Below are 26,115 nucleotides of genomic sequence, written 5' to 3' on the forward strand. Positions count from 1 at the left end.
TGACTTCTACCACTTTTTCTGACTGAAAACGGCACGAATCAATTATTTGTTTGACAAATAATTAATTGCCAACTATTTCTAATAATCTATTAATCATTTAACATATTCCCTGCTTTCAACTTCTCAAATACTTTGCTGCTTTGTCTTTGTCACATCTGATAGTAGCCTGAATGTTTGTTTGTTTTGGACTTATGGTTGAATAAAACAAGGAATTTAAAAAGACTTCTTGAGGTTTTTTCATTTTCAATTAATCTGCTAATTATTTTTTTGATTAATGGATCAGTCAAAGAAATGTCAAACAATAATGAAAATCTGTCCAAGGAGTCCAAAGTGACGTCTTCAGATGTTTTGTTTGAAGTTTGAAGACAAAGCTTAAAAAACGTTGGCCTAATTACTGAAGAGCTGATCCGATCCAGAAGACATTAAAAAGTATAAAAGATAAAAGGAGGTATAAAACTCTTATATCCGGGGTTTTCCAGGTCTCATGCTGCCCTCTACAACATCTGGCTTCAGGGACTTTCTCACAGCCTCGTATGTTTTCGTCATTAGAAAGAAAGGAATCGTGCAAAGCTGAGCCGTCCAGATTCACACCTGGAGCTCGATATACAGCCTGAAGACCCAGCTGTCTGAGCCCCTCCACTCTGACTCACACACCTCTACACCAACAAGGCATTTTTTCCACCAGCGTCTCGCCTCAACACCAACAGTATAAACGTCCTGTGTATAAAAGTTTGCGCTGACCATCCAAAAATGAAAACCTTATGCAACTTCACCGCCTGCTAAAAGGGCCCCACCTTCGCGTTCAGAAAGAGCTCTCTGGGAGGTTTTGGCTGTGCCGCTCTAGGGTATACATCAATCTAATAATAATGTAGGTGGCTTTGGCTAAGTAAGCTCACAAATACTCAAATTCCCTTGATACTGCAGCCAAAAACCCAACCACATAGCAGAAACATAGCGTCCCCACAGCAACAGGAGCGGTCCGCCTTTCAAAGAGACGAGGATGTTTTCACCCAAACAAACAACAACCTGCTCCCAAAACAGTGGTACGCTCCGACTGTGAGAACATATCAGTGTGAGAATAAGGGCCGTACCAACTGTAACACGACTCGGGGTGGTTCGCAGAAGGGGGCGAACCAGCACACTCATTTGGCCTCATTTCACATGGTTAAATATAGAAAATAATTATAGTAATGACGGTAATGAGGACCTGATGACTTTTTACGAGCCGTTCCTCAGAGTACGGGTGAACGCTAGTTCAAATAAATGGGCCGTGTGAAGGGTTCTGGGTAGGAAAGGCTCATGGGAAGTGGTTCGGCGCTCACAGCACATGGTCATTTCTTCATTTGGACATTTTCAGGAAGGTTGACCCTCTGATTACAGCCTAAGCCAGTGGGCCCTGTATTAACATAATTACACAGCAGGCTCGGTGAAACTTCACCTCCGCTATTTCTGAAAAAGTCGTGTGGAAAATGTCACAACTTGTGGAGCTTTCAGTTTAAGCCAGGGAAACGTGATCCAACACATGCACTGCTGCCACACAGTGACTGATTGATATGTTATGCAAGCAGCTGTAAATCAATATGACACAGTTACAGTGGCACAAATAAAGATGGAACTAACTGTTAACAATCAATCACATATTCCAGCCTTATGACCTTCATCCTGGTCATCACCCATTGGTTAGTGCAATGGTACCCAACAGCCCTGTCAGCTATGAACGTACGTACCCTTTCATCAATTCCCAATGTATATTCCAAATAAATAATACATTTAAAAGTCATTATTTAAAAGTGGATATTGTTAATTTTCTTTATACAATTGAACTGTCAATATGAAGGTAGGTTTGTTCAGCCTTTAGCCCACTAGCAGTGAACATCAACCACAATCACAAAGTAGTTTTGTTGCTAAACCAAACTTTCATTTGAAGAGGGACGTTTATTTTTTAAATGACACCACACGACACGCTGATACCTGACACTCCAACTAACGCTAGAGGGGTAACTAACCAAGATGCAGTTTTTGAAGAGTTGTGAGAATGAATGGTTTGACTGTACACACACACTGCTAAGTTCACAGCTATAACGTTACTGTTAACTTCATAATCACGGACGTCTCACACACGCGGTGGTTTGGTATGGTCGGTAATGATCGGTTAACAAGTGTCTGTTATCAGTAAGAAATATTTTATAAATATAAAAAAAGCATCCCTAATGTTAACCATTTATCCATTACTCTAAGCTAATTATTTGAACCAGTTATTACTTTTAGCTGTTTATTTCTACCATTATTTCACTACTTTTAGCTACCCGTTTAAACTTCTGTGCTCGCTAGCATACTAGTTTTCACCGCTCTTACATTCAGTCTACAATCTTTCTACATACCTCCTGGCAACTGCAGAAGTCCCCCCCCTGATATAAGTACCCCCGGTTGGAAATCACTGGGTTAGTAGACAGAAAGCACGTCATTGGCTTCTTCGTTTGTTTCTTTTCCAACAAGCTGAATAGCATAATTTTTGTTTTGTGACTGTGTGAAGATTTTTATTGGACCACCAACATCAAGACACAGCACTCCAAGCTCCTCCAGGCTGATAGAACAGGCTCTATTCATTCTGCATAAAAGACTATTGTGTCCCCAGTGTAAATATGACACCCACCTCCTTCCTCTTCTCTCATTTGTGATTCACAAGCTGCTACAGCACTGCGAGAAAATCTCCACACCCCGAATCATCTAAACAGCAACAGCATGGCGACTGTCTCTCTTCAACAGGATGTGATGTGCAGGGTTGAGTCTAACCGCACTGCAAGCTGTGTCAAACCACTGATGCTCAAAACATCTCAGTTTGACAGCTGAGATATTTGTTTAGTCAGTGGATATGCATGACTAAAACTGTCATAAACAGGGAATTTACCATGAAGACAAAACTAAAATAAGCAAATGTTAGACCTTTTATGGCTCTTTGTGCTGAACACATATTGTTGTTCTTTTACCGTATGTACAGAAATTAAAGACATTTCAATGTAATTTTGTGACTACTGGGAAATTATGATGGTCATTTTCTCCCTATTTTCTGGCATTTTATAGACAAAACGATTCATTGCTTGATCGAAAACATACTCGTCTGATAAATTTGTATCAAAATAATTGGAAATTACGTCATTTCTACCAATCTGATTGTGAACTGTGGCAACTTCGGCCAGTTACAGCGGTAAAACTCATGAAGCAATACAACGGGGGTGTCTGCCACCTTTTGTTTTAGTCACAGGAAGTGAAATGTAAAATGACTGTTCTCTTCCTCACTCTGTCCATTCATTATAGCCGTTTAATTTTTTTACTGTCACATAAACTACAAGGTAACTTGACATGACGCCCTCCTTCTTAGCCTGCAGCACTTCCATGCTTCCTTCCACTGACCTCGACCTATCACTTCACATCTTGGACTCCCTCACTGTGGTCCTGAACGCCAACCTATAATTAGACGTGAAAGCTACACTGGAGATATTCTCTCAAAAAGTGTATGGAATTCTGTGAAGTGGAATGGCTGATGGGGAAACATCGTGCGACGTTGCTCCTCATATTCTGCCAAATCATTCCAGGACTGTGACTGGTGTGAAGCAGCAAGGAAAGAAACCCATGTTGGCATGTTGTTGACGTCTTTGAGCATAGCTATGAATCTCTGCACGCTCTAAAGGCTTTGTTTGGTTGCCGACACTGACCTCTGACCTACAAAAGACAATTTTCTGCCCCTACAGGGGTCAAAAAAGTATCAGCAACACAAACAAATCCCCAACGGTATGGATGGTATTCATGGGGCCCAAGCCATGAGGCGTTCAGTGTTGGCGGAGCGGAGAGCTGGATTATTTCCAAGCTCGGCATTGATGCCAAACGAGGGTCCATGAGTGCATCATGGTAACCCCCGGAGACGAGAGCTAATCCCTCCAGGGGGCATTAGTCGAGATGTGAAATATGTTTCATGGTATCGCTGCAGGGCCACATTGAATGGTTTTTACATATAGGAATAGCCAATGAGATGGAGATTCACTCCAGTGTCCTTCCGATTTCACGCCACGCAAAGATCTCACAGACACAAAAAGACAAACTGCTGAGGCTGCTATCTTCCCCCTTTGAAACATGAAGGGCATCTGAGATAAAAGGAGAATCTTTTGTTTATTAGTCACCATTTTTAAACACTTTTTTGCTTTTGAAAATATATATTGAGGATGTACTTTTAGATTCAGTATTTTCTTCTTCAGGTTGACATGCTTATCTTCATTATCTAGTCATTAGGAGAGTATTTTTTTTATATCTTCTAAAGAAATGTAAAACAGAAAAAAAACTAAATCTTGACATTTAAGAAGCTTAGACAAGAAAATATTTGTAACTCTTGCTTTAAAAAATGACTTAAATGATTAATAGAAATAAGTTAATTAATGTTCAGTCTTGAGTGATTGTTACAGCTCTGCATGCTACTTTCATTTAGTTCCTGCTACTTTCAGGCTACTTTCCCGGCAGATAATGTTCCAAGTTATGAACAATAAATATCAGACTAATGTCAGCTTGCCAAAAAAGGCATCCATTTTGCACCAACTTTTAACACTCAGAGAAATCTTTTGTAGAAAAAAGGACCAGATAAAAACTTCTCAAAAAAAGGAAATCAGGAAATCACAAGCTATAGCTAAAGTAAGAAAGTGGGAACACAAGTTTACGTTAATCATTCTCCATTGTAAAATGACCCAAAGGAAATGAATAACTAACCGTTTAAAATCAGGTGAGTGAGGTTTTTTCCTCAATAACAATCGGATGTTACCAATTTCCAAAATCAGTTTAGTCACTTCTCAGACACAACTTACGATTAATTATATTTTTATTTTTATATTTTCTCAGAGCTCAAGGTGGCATCTTCACATTGCTTGTTTTATCCAACCAAAGGGTTAGCTTGAAAAATGACAAACTATTGATCGATTTTTTTACTTATATGTTCAGTCAACTAAAGCAACTCAGCAGCAGTCAGAAATCTACCTCCGGGTTTCTTTGTGTAGCAGGTTGTACCAATTCAGTGCAGTGGTATTAAACACGTTTCACATCTGTCATGCCTCTTATCTGTCACGAGTGACGACTCCCTACAGGGTCGAACCGAGCCGACAGAGGCCCGCTACATCTTGAGAGATGACCCTGCAAAATAGTTGGCATTCCTCAAGGGGGAAGGAAGGGGGTGGCCAGAATGATTTCCTCCAAAAGGTCAAACATGGAAATGATTATATGCATTGTTGCTGACGTTGGTCTCTCTCTCTCTCTCTCTCTCTCTCTCTCTCTCTCTCTCTCTCTCTCTCTCTCTCTCTCGCTCTCTCTGCTGACCGTTTTAAAATGTTAATGACTGGCTCACGGTACGAGGGCGCAGCATGAAGGGGGTGGTGGGGTGCAGGGACCACTATTCATTCTCACTGCTCACTTAAAATAAATCTTGCATACGAGTAAACTCAAAGTCATTCTGCATTAAAATGTACTGAAACCCCGACGTCACAGCATGGAAATACCGTGTCTTTGTAACTAGCAGTGCGATAGTAAATGGTCTGTGTTAATCTCATAGTAAGATAGAGAGCATTTGGAAAAGCTATTGAATGTGAGCCTACAACTTGCAGAGGTTTTTCTCGAAGGGAATTGTTTGCCTGGTTTTCTTTCAGGAGAATACAAATGTCTCAAGACAAAGAAAAGAGTGAGTGTCCCGGTGCAGCCGGACTCATTAACAATGTAAAGGGGCACCTTGAAACAAATCATGTGCATCTTCCGAACAACCTTCCCACGCACGATCGCCTGGAATGCTCTCATTCTCACGGGGCACTCCTCGACCTCCAGGCTCCCATCCCCCCCACCCAACCACCACCCAATGCATCCAACTCTGTTTGCCCTCTCGTTCCCCCCATAACTTCCTCTTTCTTTCATTTTCTGCAGGCCCTTTCAGCATCATAGATCCTCCTCCTCCTCCTCCCTCTCAGAACAATGTCTGCTCCACTCTCCTCCAGCCCTCTTTGCTTTTGGATCAGTGCCTGGAGCCTGAACCCATAAAAAATAAACACTAAAGACACACACACGCACACACACACACACACACACTGGCTAGAATGTGGGTTCACCTAATCACTCCTCACTGCGGTTGTGAAGCTATTTCTGCAACAGTTACGTCAGCTGCAAAGGAATGAGTTTAAAGGTTGTGGAAGTCTCTGGGTGAGAATGTAAGGGGAGTTTTTCTTAAATTTATTCTGCTCCAGAAAGTTGTGTCGTAAAGTATTACAGGAATCGTTTGACATTTTGGCAAATGCACTTATTTGCTTTCTGGTGGAGAGTTAGGGAAGAAGATTTATACTACACCACTCTTATAGTAGGGTAAATATAAAGCTGGAGCCAGGGGACAGTTAGCTTAGCATAAACACTGGAAACAAGGGAAAACAGCCTGGCTGTGTCCAAAAGTAGCAACCTATATCGGCGCCCCTATGGCTTACTTATTGGCAAGTTATATCTTGTTTATTCTATACAAAACTCAAAGAGTAAAGCAACAAGTTGTGTTTTTACCAGGAGTTAAACTCTAAATGCTAAGCTACTGGTTGGCTGCAGCCTTATAATACCGGACAGTAGGGCTGAACGACTTAGAAAAATATCTAATTGTGATCAATATTATTCATTATATTGGAGGGAACGATCATTTCAATAAAATTCGGATTAATTGTTTAGCCATACCTGTTTTTGTACATGAGTGAACAAATGAGATATAGCATGTTAGCTTTAAAAGAGCTGGTAGGCAGATTTGTGTTACCTTCTTAAAACAGAGCTGTTTCCCCCTATTTCCAGACGGTATGCTAAGCTAAGCTAAGATAACTCTATCTTTATATTAACTGTGCAGACAGTGGAATCAACCTTCTCATCTAACTCTTCCACCAGAAAGTGAATGTGCATTGCCCAAAATGTTGAACTATTCCTTTAAACTACTTCAGGTATCATCATAATCTTCCTCCTTTAGAAACCTCTGGGCCTCACTGAGGCTGTGAGAGATCTCTCTTGTGTGCAGACCCATCAGGGGGATTATACGCATTAGGTGACCTATAGAAGACAAGCCTTCCCTTCACACCTGAGCTGGAAAACCACAAGTTGGAAACCAGGGAGGGGGGCCTGCCGCCAGACGCCTTGTTAAGCTTGTGTTGAATACCACTCTGCGTGGAAAATAAGCGCTTAATATAGCAGTGAATAATTCATCAAAGGCTGAGACTTGATAGGGGACATATTAACTTTGACACTATTTAACAGATTTAAAGAGGCTTGACCCAGGAGACTCTATAAACACAATAGTGACGAGAAATGTGTCATCTGACTTCCCACCTTTCTTCTCTCTACCCTACTTTTCCTCTGGCAGTGTTGCATAATGCAGATATGTTTATCATAAGCAAAGAGAGCTCTGCATGAATTCTATGCTCTACTTAACTCGCCTGAGGCAAACAAAGAAGCATAGACTCAGTTCTACGTCATAGAGCTCCGTCCTACAACTGCTTGGAAACACTGTTGGTCACATTTATGTTAAAATCCACTGATCAATCTTCTCGTTTAGGATGAGAAGAGAGATCATGATCGAAGCTGTTTTTCTTCTCCTGAAATCCTTGTTACGCTCACTGACCTCGAGTTTGAAAACCATCATCATCATCCCCCTCGACTGCTCCGGCTCTCTCCGGCTCTGTGAACTCTGTACTTAACCGGACAATGACTCAGTTCAGACCATGACGCCGACACACAGCGTGCACCACCCTCCAATCACAACCACACCCTGCTAAAGAGTGACACCCGGCCCAGTACGCGCTGGAGAAAAGAGATCCAAACTGTGTCAAGTCAAAGAATCGGAGTCAAAACAACTACTTCACACTTCAGAAAACAGCCACTGCCCTCGAAAACCCCTGAATCATCCAAACACTTTGCAGTTTTTGCTTCCCTAATACGGTGAGACAGACTAAAGGGGGGGGATGACATTTAAATGCAACAGCTCAAGACACCAAGTCTCGTACTAAATTCCCTGTATTTCACAAATAGTGTTAAAAGCTCAAAAGGCATTCACAAAGCAGGGGTCCAGTAACATGTCAACTTTCCACAACAGTCAATCCTGCACCTCAGATGAAGCTGACGTACAAGCTGTCCATCACAAAGTAAAACCTCAAAGACAAACAGTAACAGACATAACAAAGCCTCCGATTGGCTACGTGCTGAAGTGAAGAGCAATATGAGAGCATCAAGGAGGATCATGAGGATATGATTCATTTTTAAGCAAAGGCCTCATATGATCTTAGCTAGAAGTGGAAAATATGACAATAAACTAAATGATATAAATTAGTCAACGTGAAGATAGCTTTCCTTTAACACCTTCCGTATTAGGTTGTAATAGCAGGATTGCTGCATCAATGTGATGGCATTTAATTCACTGGTTAATTGTTGCCATTTGCTGAGATTTTAAAAAGACCAAACAATTAATTTATCAATCTAGAAAATAATAGGGTGATAGATGATGAAAGAAAACCGTTAGTTGCAACTCTAACAAAACTGTTTTAAATTGACTTCCTAAAGTCATTGAATACATAATAATACATTTAGGATTGTATCCATATTGCCCTCGCCTTAGCTAAATAAAACAATAACCATACAAAGTCCAACAGCAACAAAAAGGGCGTTCATTGAAAGGGCATATCTGACTATGCAAGCCAATAATGACGTATAATGTGCTTATTATACCAAGTATGTGGCAACCGAGGGAGCGTTTTACTCTATTTACGCTCCTTTGATGGCAATACATGTAACCTAAAGGTAGAGATTATGCATTCAAAACAACTGAATCCTGTAGCCTCAAATGAGACAGTCACACACACATTTATTTACACATGTATAAACCAGAAACATCTACACAGAAAAGTGACAGCATCTACTCAGCAGTTTCCCTTTTTTAACCAGATATATTTTTGAAACAAACCCGGATGCACTCATTTAAATAACTTAGAATTACTGCCATGAAAATAAAAGTGGAAAAGTTTCACATTCATAGCATCCACGTCAACTCTTCTGACAAAACCAGCTTTGTAGTAAAAAAAAAATTCCAGCATACATTATGAGACAGAGACCGAGACAGAGAGAAAGTACCGATCGCTTCACTTACTTTGTATTTCATCTTGCAGCTCTTCTCTTTGAGTCCAGTAAAAAGTGAGTAAAATATCCGCTTTATCGCATTCAAAGAACGCACATCTGAATAAGCGCAGGGCCTGAAGTGTTTTTCTGTGTGGTTAACCAGCCATCCACAGTTTCATAGACGGAGAAACAACGCACTAGCAATGTCTCTGAATCCTGCACCGCTTCTTTCTGCTCCTCTACCACCAGACTACTCTTCACCACATTGACTGTCGGACCAGCTCATTTGCGGAGAACGCCTCTGATTGGTCGGAGGAACATTCTAATCCCGCCCCCTCCCCCCGCGCGAACTGCGGAACTGCTCTGTTACAAACCTGACCTCATCATTACAATTAACAACAGATATATTGCTTTAAAAATATTGTTTTCCTTTCGACAGTGGTTCAGTTATGTCAAAAAACAACAACAAACAACAATGAAACTTGAAAAAAGTTAGTATTAATGGATTTGGTCTTCTTTGTTTTAGGTCTTTGTGGGATCATTCTCTAGGTATTTGTTCAAACGACTATATTGGCACCATTAAAAGTATGCCGAATGACCCATTAGCAGTTCCTGTTTGTCATGTACTCATTGGAAGTACAGAAAACTATCACTGGGATATTGATACAACTTTAATAAGGTGATGATTCTAAGTTCGGCAGTATGTTGATTTTTCTATGCTTTTTAAACAAATTTATGAACTTTGCCATCGATCATCATCAATTATATCCATAGAAAGGTCAGATTTGAGCTGTTTTGACTCTAAAAAGTTCTACATTTTTTATGCAAATTGCAACATTGAAGTAAGGGTTTTAGTACAATGGAGGTCATAATCTTTTATGCTTTTCCCTCAGGCATTGTTGGACTTTTTTAAGTGTTTTGTTTTCAAAATTAGTCAAATGTAAAGTTAAACAAATAATTTGTCAACTAAAATTCAAACATTTCGTCTCCTATTGCTAGCTACACGTTTTTATACAATTGCCATGGTTAGCTAGCACCCCATATGTAATTTGACTGGATAAATGTATGCAACCGCCCTAACATCAAGATATGTCATCAAAATATGTTTTACATTTTAAAGAAAAGAGAGGGATTATGGTGTAAAGATATTTTAAAAACACATTAAGACATTATTCCCCCTGTCGCAAGTTATATTGTTAGTTATTTGCACTATACTTGCTATAGCCTGTCTCTTTCAATGTTGAAATAATTATATTGTTTGCATCACAAGAATAATGCCCAATTTAAAGTTAGACTACAGTATTATTTTAACATGATTTCACTGATTGCATTTCTTAGGTCTGCTGTAGTGTTGTTTGCTTTTCTGAAAAGAAAACTGTGAAACCTTTAGTGTGAAAGAAATGTATATAGCATTTTCTACTGCATGGAAATGTGCCTGTCGCTTCAGAAGAACATTACAACTCCCAGTAACGCAGCTCCACCAACACCATCATCCTGCTCTTCAATGAATAAATAAATACATAAACAAACAGTTTATCTTTCAGCTGTATCCTATCCTGAAACCTTTGAACATCAATAACTGCAGCTTCAGTTTACATGATTGAAAACACTGGCTGCACAAACAAATTGTCATCTTTTGAGTAATATAATATTTTGGAACACAAGATTAAGGCGACAGGTAAACATGGGAAAATCTTATGTTTGTTTTAAACATATTCATTGCTGCATTTCACTGCTCCACCATATAGGACCATTCTGCACAATGAGTAATTAAACATTTGGTACTTTAAGTATATTTCGGTTCTAATACTTACTGTAAGTACTTTCACTTCAGTAAAAGTTTGAATGCAGGATCTTTACATGTTATTGAGTACGTTAACCCCTTAAAGATCTGGATACTTCTTCCAACAGTGTTTCAATAATTAACTTATCCTTTTTTGAAAACAGTACAGGTTATTTTACATTATTTACAGGTTTTCTTTAGTGCTTACCCTGACGTGAGTGAAGACAGCGCAGACGACAGCACAGATGTCACCTCGTATACTCAGTATCTAATGGAAGTGACAAGAAAACACCCAAGCTGATCTCTGACAAACTGGCAGGAAATCCTTAGTTTCTCTGCTAACACCTTCAGTGCACACAGCTCGTCTCTGCAAACCAATGCAACAGAAGTTATTTCTAACATCTTGCACAGGCCTGATGTGAGTCTGTCTGTTTGTCATAGAGACTGTAATTAACGTTGTCTCTCATGTGTTTCCGAATGCTCTAATTTGTGTCAGCTTATTTATCACAATCACAGGGACCCTATCGCCTCTCATTGTCCCCCTCTGAACAGTCATATCCTCAGATGAATGCCTCTTATAAAGGCACTCAAAACACTTGTTTGTGTAATATACACCATGACCAGCTGGAGCCCATTCTCTGCACCACGAGTGGGTACTAGGGGGCTATTCTTTTCTGTATATGGCATGTGATTATGTGCATGTGAGCACCTGTTTCCTATGACAAACACAACTCATTTTCCCAACTGTTTATATTAACGCTTTGGATGAAAACAGCCTGCAATATGCCAAAAAAAGGTTGTTAATTTCAGAACATTTGGCTGGTTTGAATGAGTCCATTAGTCTTCGATCTCTAGTGGCCCGACACGCATTATCAGCTGGTTGTTGGTAGAAATGAGAGATTTAGAGAGCCTCTTGCAAGCTTGAGTTACAGACCCAAAATCCTCCTTTTGAATCTCCATGGAGAAGTCAAACAATCACTGCCCAGGGGGGAGATTTGTATTGGCATCCTGGCTCTGAGCAGCGAGCCCCGGTCGCCATGACAACTGCCACCATGGCTGCAGTATTTGTGGTCTCACACCTACTGTATTACATGAGCAGAAAAGGCCTCCAGAGGTCTTTCAGTGGTATTATGGCGCATTTCAGCTCGGAAATGGCCGGTAATGGTGCGAGTGAAAAATGAGCCTCCTGCCTTTCATCTCCGCCAGGTGCCTGTGATGTTTGGGTTACATAAGCGCCCCCACAGATCTGACCCCAGGTTTAACAGAGGGCAGAGCAGCCATACATCTTCCATAAGTGGAGATCACAGGGCTCTGTTGCCTGAAGCTGCGACCCTCGCTGCTATTTGGGTGGATGGACAGAAGCAGGAGGCGTTGGTCTGACAACAGCTCCTCTGTTGCAGGTCGGGCGGAGGTGGCCCCTCACTGCTGCCTGTTAAACATTGTCCCTCAAACGCTCGCAAATCAGCTTAGGCAGTTTTAATGGACCACTACCCAAACTCCACAGCCTGAAGAAGACAAGCGAGGCCCCCCACTCGTCCTCAGTGTCTCCCTCAATGTGTCCTGTGACCTTGTGCAGCCTTGTGGCCCGGTAGCAGTGGAAAGGAATGCACAACACACACAAGAGTAGAAGAAGAGTAAAAATATAAATCTGACACACAGTAGGGGACATGATGTTTTTCTGCCATTTGTACCGTAAACTTTGAGAAGTTATGCCTTAAAGGAACGCTTCACCTCTTGAATTCTTGAAGAGAACGTTGTTTTTCTCGCATGCCTCCAGGGTAAACGACGAATCCAACGGAAACACATGTTTTTCACTAAAACCGTACTATATAAAACACTTCCACATAAAAAGTTCTCGCACGTACGAGTAACGCGCCTGTGCAGGCGTGAGACTGTTAATACAGAACTGTTTTAAATAGTAAGGTTTTACCGAAAATGCGTGTGTTATTTAATTTGGGGTATGGGTACAGTTATATAATTTGGTTAAATTAAGGAAAAGATTGTTGATGTTACATGCTCTGATTCCCTGCGAGAGGTGCCACACAACCATCCGCTAACCAGACCTCCACACCTTAATGACACACTACTTCCTGCATTTGCTCTGCATGTTGGCACTGGACATAAGTTGGGAAGTTTTTCAATGCTCTGAGCACCACACACCTCTGTATGGTCATCTACCATTAAAGAGAAAATAGTCTATTTCATATATTGTGGGTAAAGCAACCCTTTAATTGGAAAAAGAAACCTTCACATTCACTGTCGACATTTGTAGTGGACACATTCTCATCCATATACCTAAAACAGAAAAGAAAAGACAACAAGTGGTTTGTAGTTACGCAACTAGGAGCAGTCTGATCCTCCCTCATACTGTTTACTTTTCAACCTCTCATAAATGATGACAAAACTGCAGACTTGCGTCAGATATTTACTTTACTGACTTGTTCTATGAAAGAAGAGTGATCTAGAGGTGCGGCCGTGAAATGAACGATTGCTAATTCCACAGAAACAATCATGATGTAATAACGCTATTACCTCATTCACACTTTAAAGCAGGGGTGGGGAACCTTTTTCCTATCAAGGGCCATTTTCTTTTTTAGAATATCCTTATCCTCATAACCTCTGCAATTTTTTTTAAGACACAGCCCATTCATTTCACCTTTCTTTTATGCTGTGCAAAAAAGCAACTTTTTTATCCATGTATTTTTCTGTTTTATCTGAAAACAATCCTTTATTAGTCCCACAACGGAGAAATGTATCTTGTCACAGCAAAAGAACATATGAAGTAAAAAGGCAGTACACAATAATTAAATATAATAAAATATAATATAAGTACCAGGTGGTTGATAGAAAATAAAGTGAATATTGCACATGGCAGTGATGATTGCACAGCAGTGGTAGAACAGCCTGTTCTTGGTGTGGTGGTCTACCTCTCTATCTTTCCATGTTTGTATGTTCCGCTCTGCAGAGAGCTGCTTGTTGGGCCAAACTCCACCGAAGAGCTTTAACTTTAACTTTATCCAAACGTACTCATCCTTTCAGCTCGTGCAGTTTGACATGTTTCGTGCTGTAATGACGCTCAAGATTATTTTTCATCACCGCAAGCGTGTCCACACAAACTAGGCACACTGGCCTTTTACTTCCACAAAGAAATAATCGTTCGTCCATTTCTCCTGGAAAGTGCGACATTCCGCATCCACCTTTCTCTTGTTTACACTTGCCACGCTGCGTTCACTGATATCAATGACAGTTTAATATTGAAGTTTGACATGAAGTGACCACGTGATGACACGTTCCACTCGTGTTGTGTTCAAGGACCTTGACCTTGGCCAGGAAAAATAGTCAGTCGCCCGTTTTATTCTATTGCTGTCTAGATTTTGTATTTATTTTGTCTAGTGGATTTTTTTTGGTGTCTTGTTTGTGCGTCAATTTCACCCAAGTGCATCTAATCAGCTGAGACAACAAGGTGTGCCATTATCTTTGCAGAATAAACTGTGCAGATCTCCATCAAATGGGTCTCCCTCTCCCCTCCTGAACAAAGAAGAGTTGAATCTCACTCGATTGTCCCTCCCAGCTCCCTTACAGTCAAGATGGTGCTCGTATCGTGCCTAACTTTAGTGTATCAAAACATATCGGTTATATGGAATTAACCCGCAGATGTCCCGGTTTAGAAAACATTTTTCTATGGATGACAGTTTTTTTAGCCATGACAACACAGGCATCTCAACCGAACACATTATCTCACAATAGGCTTATGTCTGTGTTTTTTTGAGGCAAGACAGACTGTGGACTGTGAACTGTAGGTAAAAAAGTTCATTGTTAATTAGTGATGCATTGCGCTGCTGCCAGAGTTTGTGTCGCTTTTTAAATGGGTTTAATCACCCATTATTTTTTTTATTGTTTCTGACGGTCCAAAAGGTCCCTTTTCGATCAAGTCCCTTTTTTAAGAAAGTTACAGTAATTAATGCATGTCTGGTTTGTGTAGGTGTTTCCATGAGTATACAGTGAAACTTGTAGTAAAAAGCAACACTGTAACATAACAGCATCACTACAGTCGACACAAAAGCTTCATGTTCTGCATTTTAATAGTGATGTGATTACTGAGCTTAAAGGAATAGCTCAACATTTGGGGAAATACGTTTATTCACTTCTGAAAGTTAGAAGAGAAAGAGCTGGCGCAGGCAGATAATTAGCTTTACATGTTTTATTATTTTTTTGTTTAGTCCATTCATTTCTTTATGCTAAGCTAGGCTAATCATTTCCTGGCTCCAGCTCCATACTTTGATATCGATCTTCTCATATAACTCTTAAGAAAGAAAGTGAATAAGCATATTTCCCAAAATGTTTAACTTTATCAACAACAACAAACTATTGTAGAAAGTCAATGACAGTAGTCATGTTTCCATTAAAATGTCAAGCAAATTTAAATCAAAATTTTGAAAGAAAGAAAGAAAGAAATGCAAGTTTACGCATTTCCAACAACTGGTTTGGAGTGAAAAAAACATTTTCATATTTGACAAAGGCAAAAACCACCTCATGCAAGCATAACAACTTTTTTGCATAATTGAGGTAATTATATTGAATTTTGTTGTTTCAATACAGCTTTTCTAACGTGATACTTCAAAATGCGCATTAAAATACTTTTATGGAAACACGGCTTACAAATATTTGTACTGTACTGGATGAAACGTTTTGATTTGAATGATCTGATGATGTCCAAACCGCTCTCTCTGCACGGTGCGGTGCTTAATGTCCTCAGTCCCTAGCGCTCAAACATTACAGTAGATTTATTCCCTTCTGCATCATTAGCTGAATCAACCACAGATCAGAGGAAACAGTCGCAGCACTATGAGCTCTGTAGCCTTTAGCAACCACTCCAAGGCCCCGGTTTGACCAACCTCACTAACATGAAGGGTTTCATTTACGTCTGATTGTCACAGTTGTATTTCAATGACCTGAATAGCTCCTTGTGCGCGGCTAAAGGCGTTGCTTTATTTGGCCTTCAGTTTAGCAGTGATATAAGTGATCCACAGTCGATGAAAAACAAGGCTATAAAAGTCTGAATTAGACTTAGATTGTGCTGCACATGTCAAGGCTCACTGTGAACGTGAATTACTCTCAACTGGGCGCCAAGGCCATCTTTTAAAATCCAGAGTTCAATGTTCACTGTTTTTCTATCCCTCTCACTTGTTCATTCTCTGTACATTGCCTGGGCACACCTTCCCCTGTGAGTAATTTGCTTCTGGATTGCTCTTGTATTCTGCTGCACAGCCAACTGTTCATCATCCTGTCACCAGCTCCTGCAGGATAATGCTTCAGTGTCAAGAACAGTTTTAAAATTCAGACGACATACAGATCCCGCATACAGCAGAGTTGTATTAGTGGAAACAAGAGAGGTGAAAAACACCTCAAAATGCAAGAACACCAAGGTCTTACATATGATATCGACACCGTATAGGCTCAGGACTTGCTCCCTATCACTAACTCACTCAATAACTCACTCCACTGAACAATAAGCCAGTATATGTGTCACTCAATCCACAAAAGCAGAATATTTCTCATGTGTAAGTCAAGATACAGCAAGGGAAATCTTCTGTCAGACGTTGGGGGGACAAACTGGGTTTGAATATACAATAAACAATAAATATATATATATATATAAATATATATATATATATTTCATAACATGTTTTCTTTCAGACTAAAAAGTAAATATCCGTAATACACATTTAGGTGTTTCTTTTATTTTTGCATCTGTATTTCTCCTTAATTTATATTTTAAAGTAAATTTCTGATTTTAATATCAGAATTCTATTCTCGGAATATTGACCCCTCCTTCCGGCTCCATAATTTAATTTATTTATTTTACCTACAATGGTCGTAAAATATGCCGTTGTATTAAACAACATCCAGTTCTAAAACAATTCAAATTTATATCTATAAGGGGCTGCGGGCGACGTCCGACAGTAAAGGTTGGGGAACCACACGTGTAGGATTTAGAGTCTTGCTGTGATTTGAGGGTGACAATGCCTGATAATGTGTTGACTCTCACATTTCTGCTGCGAGATGCTCCGCCGCCTGGTTGGAAGCATGATAAGAGCTCCGGTTGGCAAGGTGACAGACTGAGCGTATTGACCCCCTCTGCTCAGTCTGATTGGGGAATTGTGTGTGTGTTTACTGTATGTGGTGTGTTACAGGGATGTGTGAGCACATGCAGCTTTAATCAGGCCACTAATCCCAGGGTGCTTTAAAGCTGTAGCATTGTGGGAGTGAAATGAGACACTTTAAGCTGAGCATGAGACGATGAGTTTAAAGAGCGGCTGCAACTAACTGTTATTTTCATCAGTCAGTTATTTAGTTTACTCTATTGTTATGACCCCAGGTTGATTTAGAAGAAAGTAGAGCAACCTCAAACCACATGGAAAATATGAGGCGTTGGATTCTTTAGTTAATTGATCTTTTTTTTTGCCAAATACAGAAGCTTAAAACAGTATTATTGGGGATCTTTTGGCCATTTTTGGCCTACTGCTGTAAACAATGCTGCTACGAGCCATGAGAGTGAACTAAATCAGTAAAGTTGTGGGCTGTAATACCAAAACAACAAGCTGAAAGGCACTAAAACACTCCATAGAGCTAAAGGGAACTGCATAGTAGGTTGATAATAACAAACTAATCAACCCAAACCAATAAAAGTAGAACAGAAAACTAACTGAACGACCCAAAGATGACAGCGACAACAACAAACATATTACCTCAAATTAGATGGAAACAAATGTGGTGCTCTGCTGCAGAGCCTCTTGGCAGTGGTGTAAGGTAGCAAAACACTAGAAAAGAACAAATAAAAATGAGATGTTAAATAATTGTAGGGAACATAACCGTAAACATGTCATAACATAAATTGCGATCACAATTACTGCAAGGAAACCTAAAGTGTTCCAAACTAAACAAATTATTTAAATACAGTTTTAAAACTAATACATTTTTTCCTTAGACTTTTCAAAATATCAGATCGTTTTCCTTCCATTCCAGTGGTTTTTATTTCAAGATGTATTTTTCTCCAAAGTCTGTTTTTATGTCATAATGCCACTTTTCATTGACAAATCTTTGTGTGTCAACCAAGACAAAGGAGGCATAGCCGGTTATGTTATTGGCTCTTGGTTTAGTCTGAGCAGAGTATTTTGTTTGTATTTTTTCATTAAATACTAATTTCATCATGTCTTCTTTATATATTCAATAACAAACACAAGTCCCCAAAGCCCAAAGTGAAATACAACAAAAGCTGCAAATCCACACAATTGAGAAGCGGGAACAAGATAATGTTTGACATCTTTGCTTTAAATTACCTTAAACAATGAATCCATTATTAAAATTTGGTGATTCATTTTGTGTTGATGTACCATTTCATCACTGATTCAAAGATGTTTTCAGATGATTAGACTCATATCCCATACAGAACAAGCCCTTGATGACACATTATATCAACACGTATTCTATGTTTATAATCTCATGTGCGGACATGTCAGTCTAATCTGATCATATTTCAGCCTTTCTTCTCCTCTATCTACAAAATCCTGCGCTTTTATTTCCCCTTTATTCAAATGTGTGCCAAAGATTTATCTGCCCATGTGATGGATCCAGCACATTTGGACATCTACTTTCTGGAGTGAGCTGTCCGGGGGCTTTGAAACAAAGCATGGAGAGAAAAACATAGTGGTTTTGGCTTTGCTCTGCTGGTTATTTATGGAGAGGATCCATCCATCCTTTTTGTGCTCTGCGGGTAGGGGCGATGCGGGTGGGAATTCTGGGAAGTGAGGCATCTAAACGCTGCAACAAAACCCCCCCCAACAAAACATGTTGGTGGACCTCCAATGCCTCCGGCTTTCGAAATACGGTGCTCCCGAGTGTATGTTTAAATATGCACAAAAACAACAACACTATTTTAAGAGGGATTCCTGACCTTTAACTCCTCCAGTCTTGTTACTCACCTTTTTGTTGCCAGACAATCGGCTCTCTACCAACTGACCTACTTTTAGCCTCTTCTGTCTGCACTGTACACATGAACCTTTTCTTCCTCCTGCTTTATTTAGACAACACTTCTCATGTTCACTATAGCTGTGTTCATACCTGCATGTTAATGTTTTCTTAACTTAATCCAACCAACACACAAAGCCCAATCATACCAGAAGGGGTTGAGCAAACATGTGAATCACATACACAGCAAGGAAAGTCAGTGATACAATGCAAGCCATCCGTGCTGGGGTCTTTCTGTGAGTGTGTGCCTCTGGTATGGCTGGCGGTGCATTGGAAATGGAGTTCTGGTTTCCTGCATACCCTGCTGACTGAGATGAATGGGTGTAGTGTGGGTAGTTTCTTAATGAACTCATAGCAGGGTGTAGTCTGGGCTGGCGGATTGCTCAACACCAAGTCTGGAGCGCTACAAATCTAATTGTGGCTGTTTAGAACAGAGCTGACTACACTGATTGCTTTCTGGTTGCTGTTGTCAGGACAAGGAGCTCTGCCCGGGATCTGCAGATGAAAAAGTAAAGTGAGCGCTTGGCTTACCTCTGGATTTGGTGTTGGTGCGTGGGTGGAGGAGACATGATGGGACATCTCTGGTGTTGACCATGATGTGTTTGTTCAATGGAAAATGGAAACAAACAGATTACATCAACAAGCTGTAGGCTCTGAAAGCATGTCTGGCAACACCCTGGAGGTCACAGAACAACATTTAACTCTTAAACAACAAAAATGGAAAACATTTTTTCCCAGAAAGCAAGGTTAAGAGTCTACAGTCATCCGTCTTGGAATGCAACGAAGCACATTTACTCAAGTACTGTACTTAAGTACGATTTTGAGGTAGTTTTCTTTCCATTTTCTGCTATTTTCTGCTTCTATTCCACGACAATTCAGAAGTAAACGCTGTACCTTTTACTCCACTACGTTTATTTGATAACTTTAGTTACTTTACAGATTCAGATTGATAATCAAAATATAATCAAAACATAAACTATGATCTATTACTAAATATTAAGATTAGACTTTATTGATACCCAGGGGTATTATAAAGGCATTATAAAGTTAAATAAATCCACCTTTACAAGCTGCAACATAAAAGTGATGAGGACATTAATGCATCAATAATTATAATCCAAAACTATAACATACATTATTCTAAAGTGGCCCATTCTGCATTAGTACTTTTATTTTTGGTATATTTTAGAAAACATTTGTTCTTTACTTAAGTAAAGTTTTGAGTGTAGGATTTTTACTTGTAACCGTATATTTCTACACTGTAGTATTGCTACTTTTACTTAAATGATCGGAATAATTATTCCACCACTGACAGCCATGCTTCCATCTCTGTGAGGCTGTTCTGAGACCCTGCTACGAACAACGGCACAAAAAACCACAGGATCCAAAATACACGACTCAAAAAGTGACGTTCAAACTAAACAAGAACCATACACTTGATTACGTTTACAAGACGAACTGACACAAGACAAGGGGGAGACAGGACTATTTATACATGAGGTAAGGGCACACAGGTGACAACAATCAGGGGCGAGGCAGACGATCACAGAAGCGGGAAAACACACAAAGGCAGGAAGTTAAGTGATCTGGAATGAGAGGGAAAGGAAAGATTCAAAACAAAACAGCAAGTGCAAGACGACACTAGACAAGAGTAACGGTTACTTAACATAACGTGACCTGAGAGACTTTAAACACTGAACATGAACTAAACTATAACATAAATACATGACATAACATCAAATAATCTGACGGGACATGACAGGCCCAGTGATACTTTGAGCTAAATGCTAATGCCAGCATGCTAACATGGTCACAATGATAACGTTAGCATGCGGATATCTCTAGTAGATATAATGTTTACAATGTTCACCATCATAGTTTAGCTTTCCAGTGTGCTATCATGTGCTAATTAGCATAAAACCAATAGATGTCAAAATGTTTCACAAATATGACCTCATGGTGGTGCTAGTGGAAAAGTTAGTGTCATTTGGATTAATTATCTGAGTTTTATGGACAATGTTTAACTAAATTTCAGGAGAATTCATCCAAAGGTTGTTGAGATATTTCAGTGTGGACCAAAATGGTGGGCTTCCAGACCAACAGACTGACATTAGCATTCCTGAAACCACATCGCTAGCATGGCTAGAAAAGGAATAAGGAAGCTACCAGAAAAAAACACATGCAGCCTATGAACATGTAGTATGACAGCACTGTAGAGAGGTATTGCTATACCTGCAATTTAAGGTTCTAGTAGACATAATTTGAGGTTTTATCACTGTAAATTACCTTAATTTTAGCCCTATCCCAATCTAAATGCTTGAATTGAACTAAACTGGGGCATTTTGTTTTACTTCATTCAGCCTGACTTTATGTTAGCTGATGAAGAATACTTTTTGCCATAGACTTGGGAAAGATATCAGCAGTTAATATATTTTTATGTAAATCCAATCCCCAGTACTAACACTTGAATAGTCTTTATTTAAATCATTAAAAGTTGAAAAATTCAGTAATAGCTGAATCCAGAGTTGTTTTCCTTCCTCCGTTCATGTGAATGAGCCCGAGACTGAGCAGCTGGGAGGCGGGGTTAAAGGTAATGCTATAGTGCGTTTGCTTTGTTGGACCATGGAGGAGAAAAATCTGGGTAATTTTATACTCGGCAGCCGAACCATTTTGGCTTAAAGCAACTTTCATTGTATGGAACAGGGTCCGCCTCCAATGCTGTATCCAGTTCTCTTTATATACATCCATGGGATAGGTGGGTCAAACACACAGAGGACTTTCACCTACATGTCGTGTGTGAAACCATTAGTCAACCTGTTATCTTAAGTTACATACGTAACTGGGTGATTCTTCAACTATCGTAATTTTTGTGTCCCTGCCAGAAATAAGAAAAACTAAAACACATTTCCTATTTTCTATTTTTGTGAGACTCACTTAACACCAAAAGGAACATACAAAAATTAAATCATAGACCAGTCATTATTTTTATTACATAGAAAGTGGCCTTTTATATGTTGTTCTTGCTGTATGTATATGTTGTCCCTGGGCCTGATTTTGGATATTCAAACCTGCTAAGTTTTGAATTTAATATTAACCTAATATTAACTGTATGTGCAAATGATACAGAAATGGCAATTTTAATGAAATGTATCATGTGTTGTAAGATATTATAGTATTTCATGTATTTTCTTTTAATAAAAAGAACACCTGTCCCTTGGGGTCCCTATCATTTTCATCACACCATGCAAAATATGAATTTGGTGAGTTTTTTAAAAAGTTTTTAAAGTTGGTGATCACAGCCATAGTCATGTGACAGTAGAGCACATGGATGCAGCACAAAGACAGCTCCATGAAGGGAAGTGATATAAGTTAAAATCAAGGTCAATATTTGGTAAATCGAAAATACGTTTATTGGCAAATTTATAAGTAAATAACTAAAAATACATACAAATTGACATAATCACATGAAAAATGTTTTGTCGTTTGGAAAATTGTGCAGTTATAAGTACCATTAATTAATATTGTTTGAAAACACAAGGTATATTAAATATATTTTATTTTAAAACAACTTTTTGTGGTGTGTTTTAATAAAATCACAAAAATGGTATATTATCTAAAGAAATTCAGCATAGCCACTATCAGGAAGTGCTAATACACACGATGTAGAAATATAAACATATTGAAACATTTCTCTAAATATATTACATTTTTTCGAAAAAGTTCAAGACCAAAATAGTCCGTAGAATCACCCAACTACAGTATGTTAGTGCGAAACCATCTCACGTACTACATCACGTACACGTATGTAACACATTTATGTTAGCCCAAACCATGATCTTTTGCTAAACATAACCAAGTAGTTCCTTTTTACTCAACCTTTAATGGTCATATTTTTCTTTTTGGGAGTCAGCGGTAAATGACCTATTCCTATGCAGTTCTTCGGTGCTGTGGCTGAACAGCACCTGAACTCGAGCTAACTGCTAACTGAAGCTACGCCGTTTCCCAGGGCTGCCGTCACTGCCTTCCTTTCTCTCTTCTCCTTTCCTATCAGTTCAGTACTGCCTGCTGTCTAATTAAGGCATACAACAAAATGTCAAAAAATACTTGATATTAGCTTAATAATCCATGTTTGTCTGCACTAGCATTACAACTCAGCAAAACACATTTTTATTGTTTTTGTACAAAAACACAAGCTGACTAACTTGATGATGTAAAAGAGAGACAACAATGGAATGGATATCCTGCATCTGTGCTTTGCAAAAGGAAGACTTTTCATGCATGTTCTCTTTCTGACCCCCTTTCTGTTTTTGTGCAAGTCTACAAACCACTACCACATTAGCTAGCATACAAAACAGATGTTTACAACAAAGCAGCGTTTGTTAGCCCACAATAATCAATCTGATGTTTCAGTGAAGAAAACTTCGGCGTCTGTGCAGATACAAAATCTTTTCAAGTTTTCAAGATGGTTGAGTTTTATATTTAGAAAGCCAATGAGCTAGGGGCCTCCAATACGTCCTCCATCACCTGAAAGTCCTGTGCTTTCCGTCTCTCTCTGTCTGATGCACAAACCCAGCCAAACTTGTGGTCAGCAGTCTGATCCAGTTTCTGCTCTCGGCCATCCGGAGTGGTTTCGTCTCAATGTCACGTCCCCCTATACAGTCAGAGTCAATTTAAATAAAGGCAGCCACTCATGCAGTAGTTATGCATGAGTTGAGAGTTGAGCAATGCTGCCACTCCGCAGAATACTTTTAACCTTTTTGCTTTTTTTAACCTTCTCATATTTTTAAATTGACTAAAACAAAAGCAACAACGTGGAACAGTGTGTGCTTTTGACTTCAGGTCTACCAAAAACATCAGGTGTGTTAACAGTGAATGAGTAAGACTCTCAATCATCACTTATGATCCACTGGAAGTGTGTGGCGGTGTCTGTATCACACTGCCCTCTGCCTGGATTTAATTTTTTTTGCTGGGTTCGAGAATTCTTTTGGCATCAAACTCTGAAAAAGTAGCGAACAAGTGCCGGATCGTTAGCACACATCCGAAAGGAAGCTATGAAAATAGCGGACACAGCGCATTAGTCATTAGAAAGAAGGCAAAGACGTTAAAGAGGTTCTTCAGATGCTCAAGAGATCAATTCATATCCAAATCATTAACAGTATTATTTTCATCTTTTCGACAATGTATTTTCGAGAGAGTCCAATGGGTTTTTAATGTTTAGCTAAAAGAAGTAAAAGAAGTAGGAGAGTTGAATCATTCTCTTTATGTGGAAAAATGCGTAATTGTTTTTAATTAATTACGGATGTGTCTGGTGTTTGAGTATAAATATGATTCATATTGTGAAACCTGACGAAGGTTTGTGACAGAAATGTTGCCTTTAAAAAAGAAAAGAAAAAAAAGCTTCCAAAATGGTTCACAGTGGCATGTTTTTATATGTTTTTTGTGCAAGTGCATTTTAAATAATGACCAAAAAAGGCTTTTATAGCTTAACAAGTCACCACAATCACATTTTTCTAATTTCTTTCCCTTATGACATTCCAAACTCTCCATTTACAGAACAAATGCCGGCCAGGTTTCTGCACCCTCACATGAAAGAAACATTTCCAGAAACTGTTACCAGCTCAGATTAATGCTGTATTCACATTTCCAAGCAACAGATGCAGCAGAAAAGACAAAGCAGCAGATGAAAAACCCATTTGGTGAAAGAATGTGCAGAAAGGCTCGGTGCCTGACTTAACTAGCCATTTGTTTTTGCTATCGAGTTCATCTGGGCGCAGGAACTTTAAGTGATGTTTATATTTGTATTCCTCTGGCTCACTGGAGTTTTAATGTGGGTGAAAAATGGGCCTCAATCATAAATCATTTCATATTCTAAAGTCATGGACGAAACAACTGGAACTTGAATCAGAGATGGGATGTGTTGTGATCATGGGAAATGCTGTTTTGTTGTGCATGAAATACATGTGTGGAAATTTAACTCATGTGCCATTTGGTCCTCATTTATACCCCATATTCATTTCAGCTCAACTCCTATAACATATAATACAATTGTAGTTTTTCGAGATGAAAAAGCTGCATAAAAAGACAGAAAAGGAACAAAAAGACAACCATTTGTCTGAGCCATATACATGTCTGGTTTTCACCACTGATGGCGAGGTTATTTCCTTATTAAGATGAAAATATGGATTCCTCATCCACCGCTACCTGGGGCTAAACCAATTCCACTAGTCCCCGAACGGACGTCAGGAATGAAAACAGGGCAGGATACCGACTTTGCCGGCCGCTGCGGGCGATCCAGCTCCAATTCTGACCTGATATAACCCGTCTGCATGAAGCCCCCCTGAGGCTTTACTGCTGCTGAACTGAGCCCAACATCCGGGCTTCACCCACTTATCAAGACCACATTTCATCTTGTTATACTCACAAACTGTGAGGAGCCACGTTACGCTTAAAGCAAGGTTGTTTGTTTGTGAGCAGGAAGAGTCGCGAGGGCACGGTAATGAAATCTCTAGAGCACTGTGAGATGTTTACATTTAAAAGACTACAATCCATATTTGCTGAATGTGCTTTTTTATTGGATTGCACTCGGCGATAAGGTAGATTTCTAATAATAAACTCCTTTTATTCAGAATTCCCAAGTCTTTTTTTAGTCAAGCACAATCAGCTTCAAAAGAACTGCAGATACTAAACAACCTTTACAATTGTTTACTATGTCAAAGAAAACAGCTTTAAAATTCCCGTCAAGAATATATTTATTTCGTAGTGGGAGAGATTGATTCCTTTTTACATGTATTTTGTCCGCTTTCTTCGTCTTGTCTGCTTCATTTGTTTTATTATGCATGATTGTATTTGCTGTGCTATTTGTATCAGGGAGACGTATCCCTCCTTCACAAATAGAGCTGACTGTTAGTTCAGGCATTAGCTGAGCGCTGCTTCATTCATGCCTCACAATCACCGTTTTATTCTTCAGCTGCTTGGCCTCCAGCTGATTCGTAACGTACAATCAGATTCAATCAGTTTCTTTGAAAGCAGCCTGGAATCACCAAATGGCGAATGAATAACACGCATATTTAGTGTTATCACTACAGATTTGTAGCTTTTAGTGTTTAATTTCACGCTCAGCGCAAGATCTGTTAGTTGACAGAATGTAGTATATTGATAGT

At 39.4% G+C, this 26,115-nt stretch overlaps 1 protein-coding gene across 3 annotated transcripts in view; it reads right to left on the reverse strand.

Moving 5' to 3' along the window:
• Positions 1-11,177, reverse strand: part of nedd9 (neural precursor cell expressed, developmentally down-regulated 9) — a 35,074-nt gene extending 23,897 nt beyond the window's left edge. Inside the window, exon 1 of one of the 3 annotated variants that reach the window (XM_029443471.1) lies at positions 11,136-11,177. Coding sequence is in view for 2 of the 3 variants with exons in the window: in XM_029443468.1 (XP_029299328.1) it covers positions 7,658-7,684 (27 nt within the window). In the remaining variant the exon portion in view is untranslated. Of the gene's footprint in view, positions 1-7,657; positions 7,697-9,175; positions 9,390-11,135 lie in introns of those variants that run through there. The other 2 variants (XM_029443470.1, XM_029443468.1) reach the window with 2 other exon arrangements.
• Between the last annotated feature and the right edge of the window lie 14,938 nt (positions 11,178-26,115).

The sequence above is a fragment of the Cottoperca gobio genome, chromosome 11, assembly GCF_900634415.1.
Source record: "Cottoperca gobio chromosome 11, fCotGob3.1, whole genome shotgun sequence".
In the NCBI taxonomy this organism is placed as follows: Eukaryota; Metazoa; Chordata; class Actinopteri; order Perciformes; family Bovichtidae; genus Cottoperca; species Cottoperca gobio.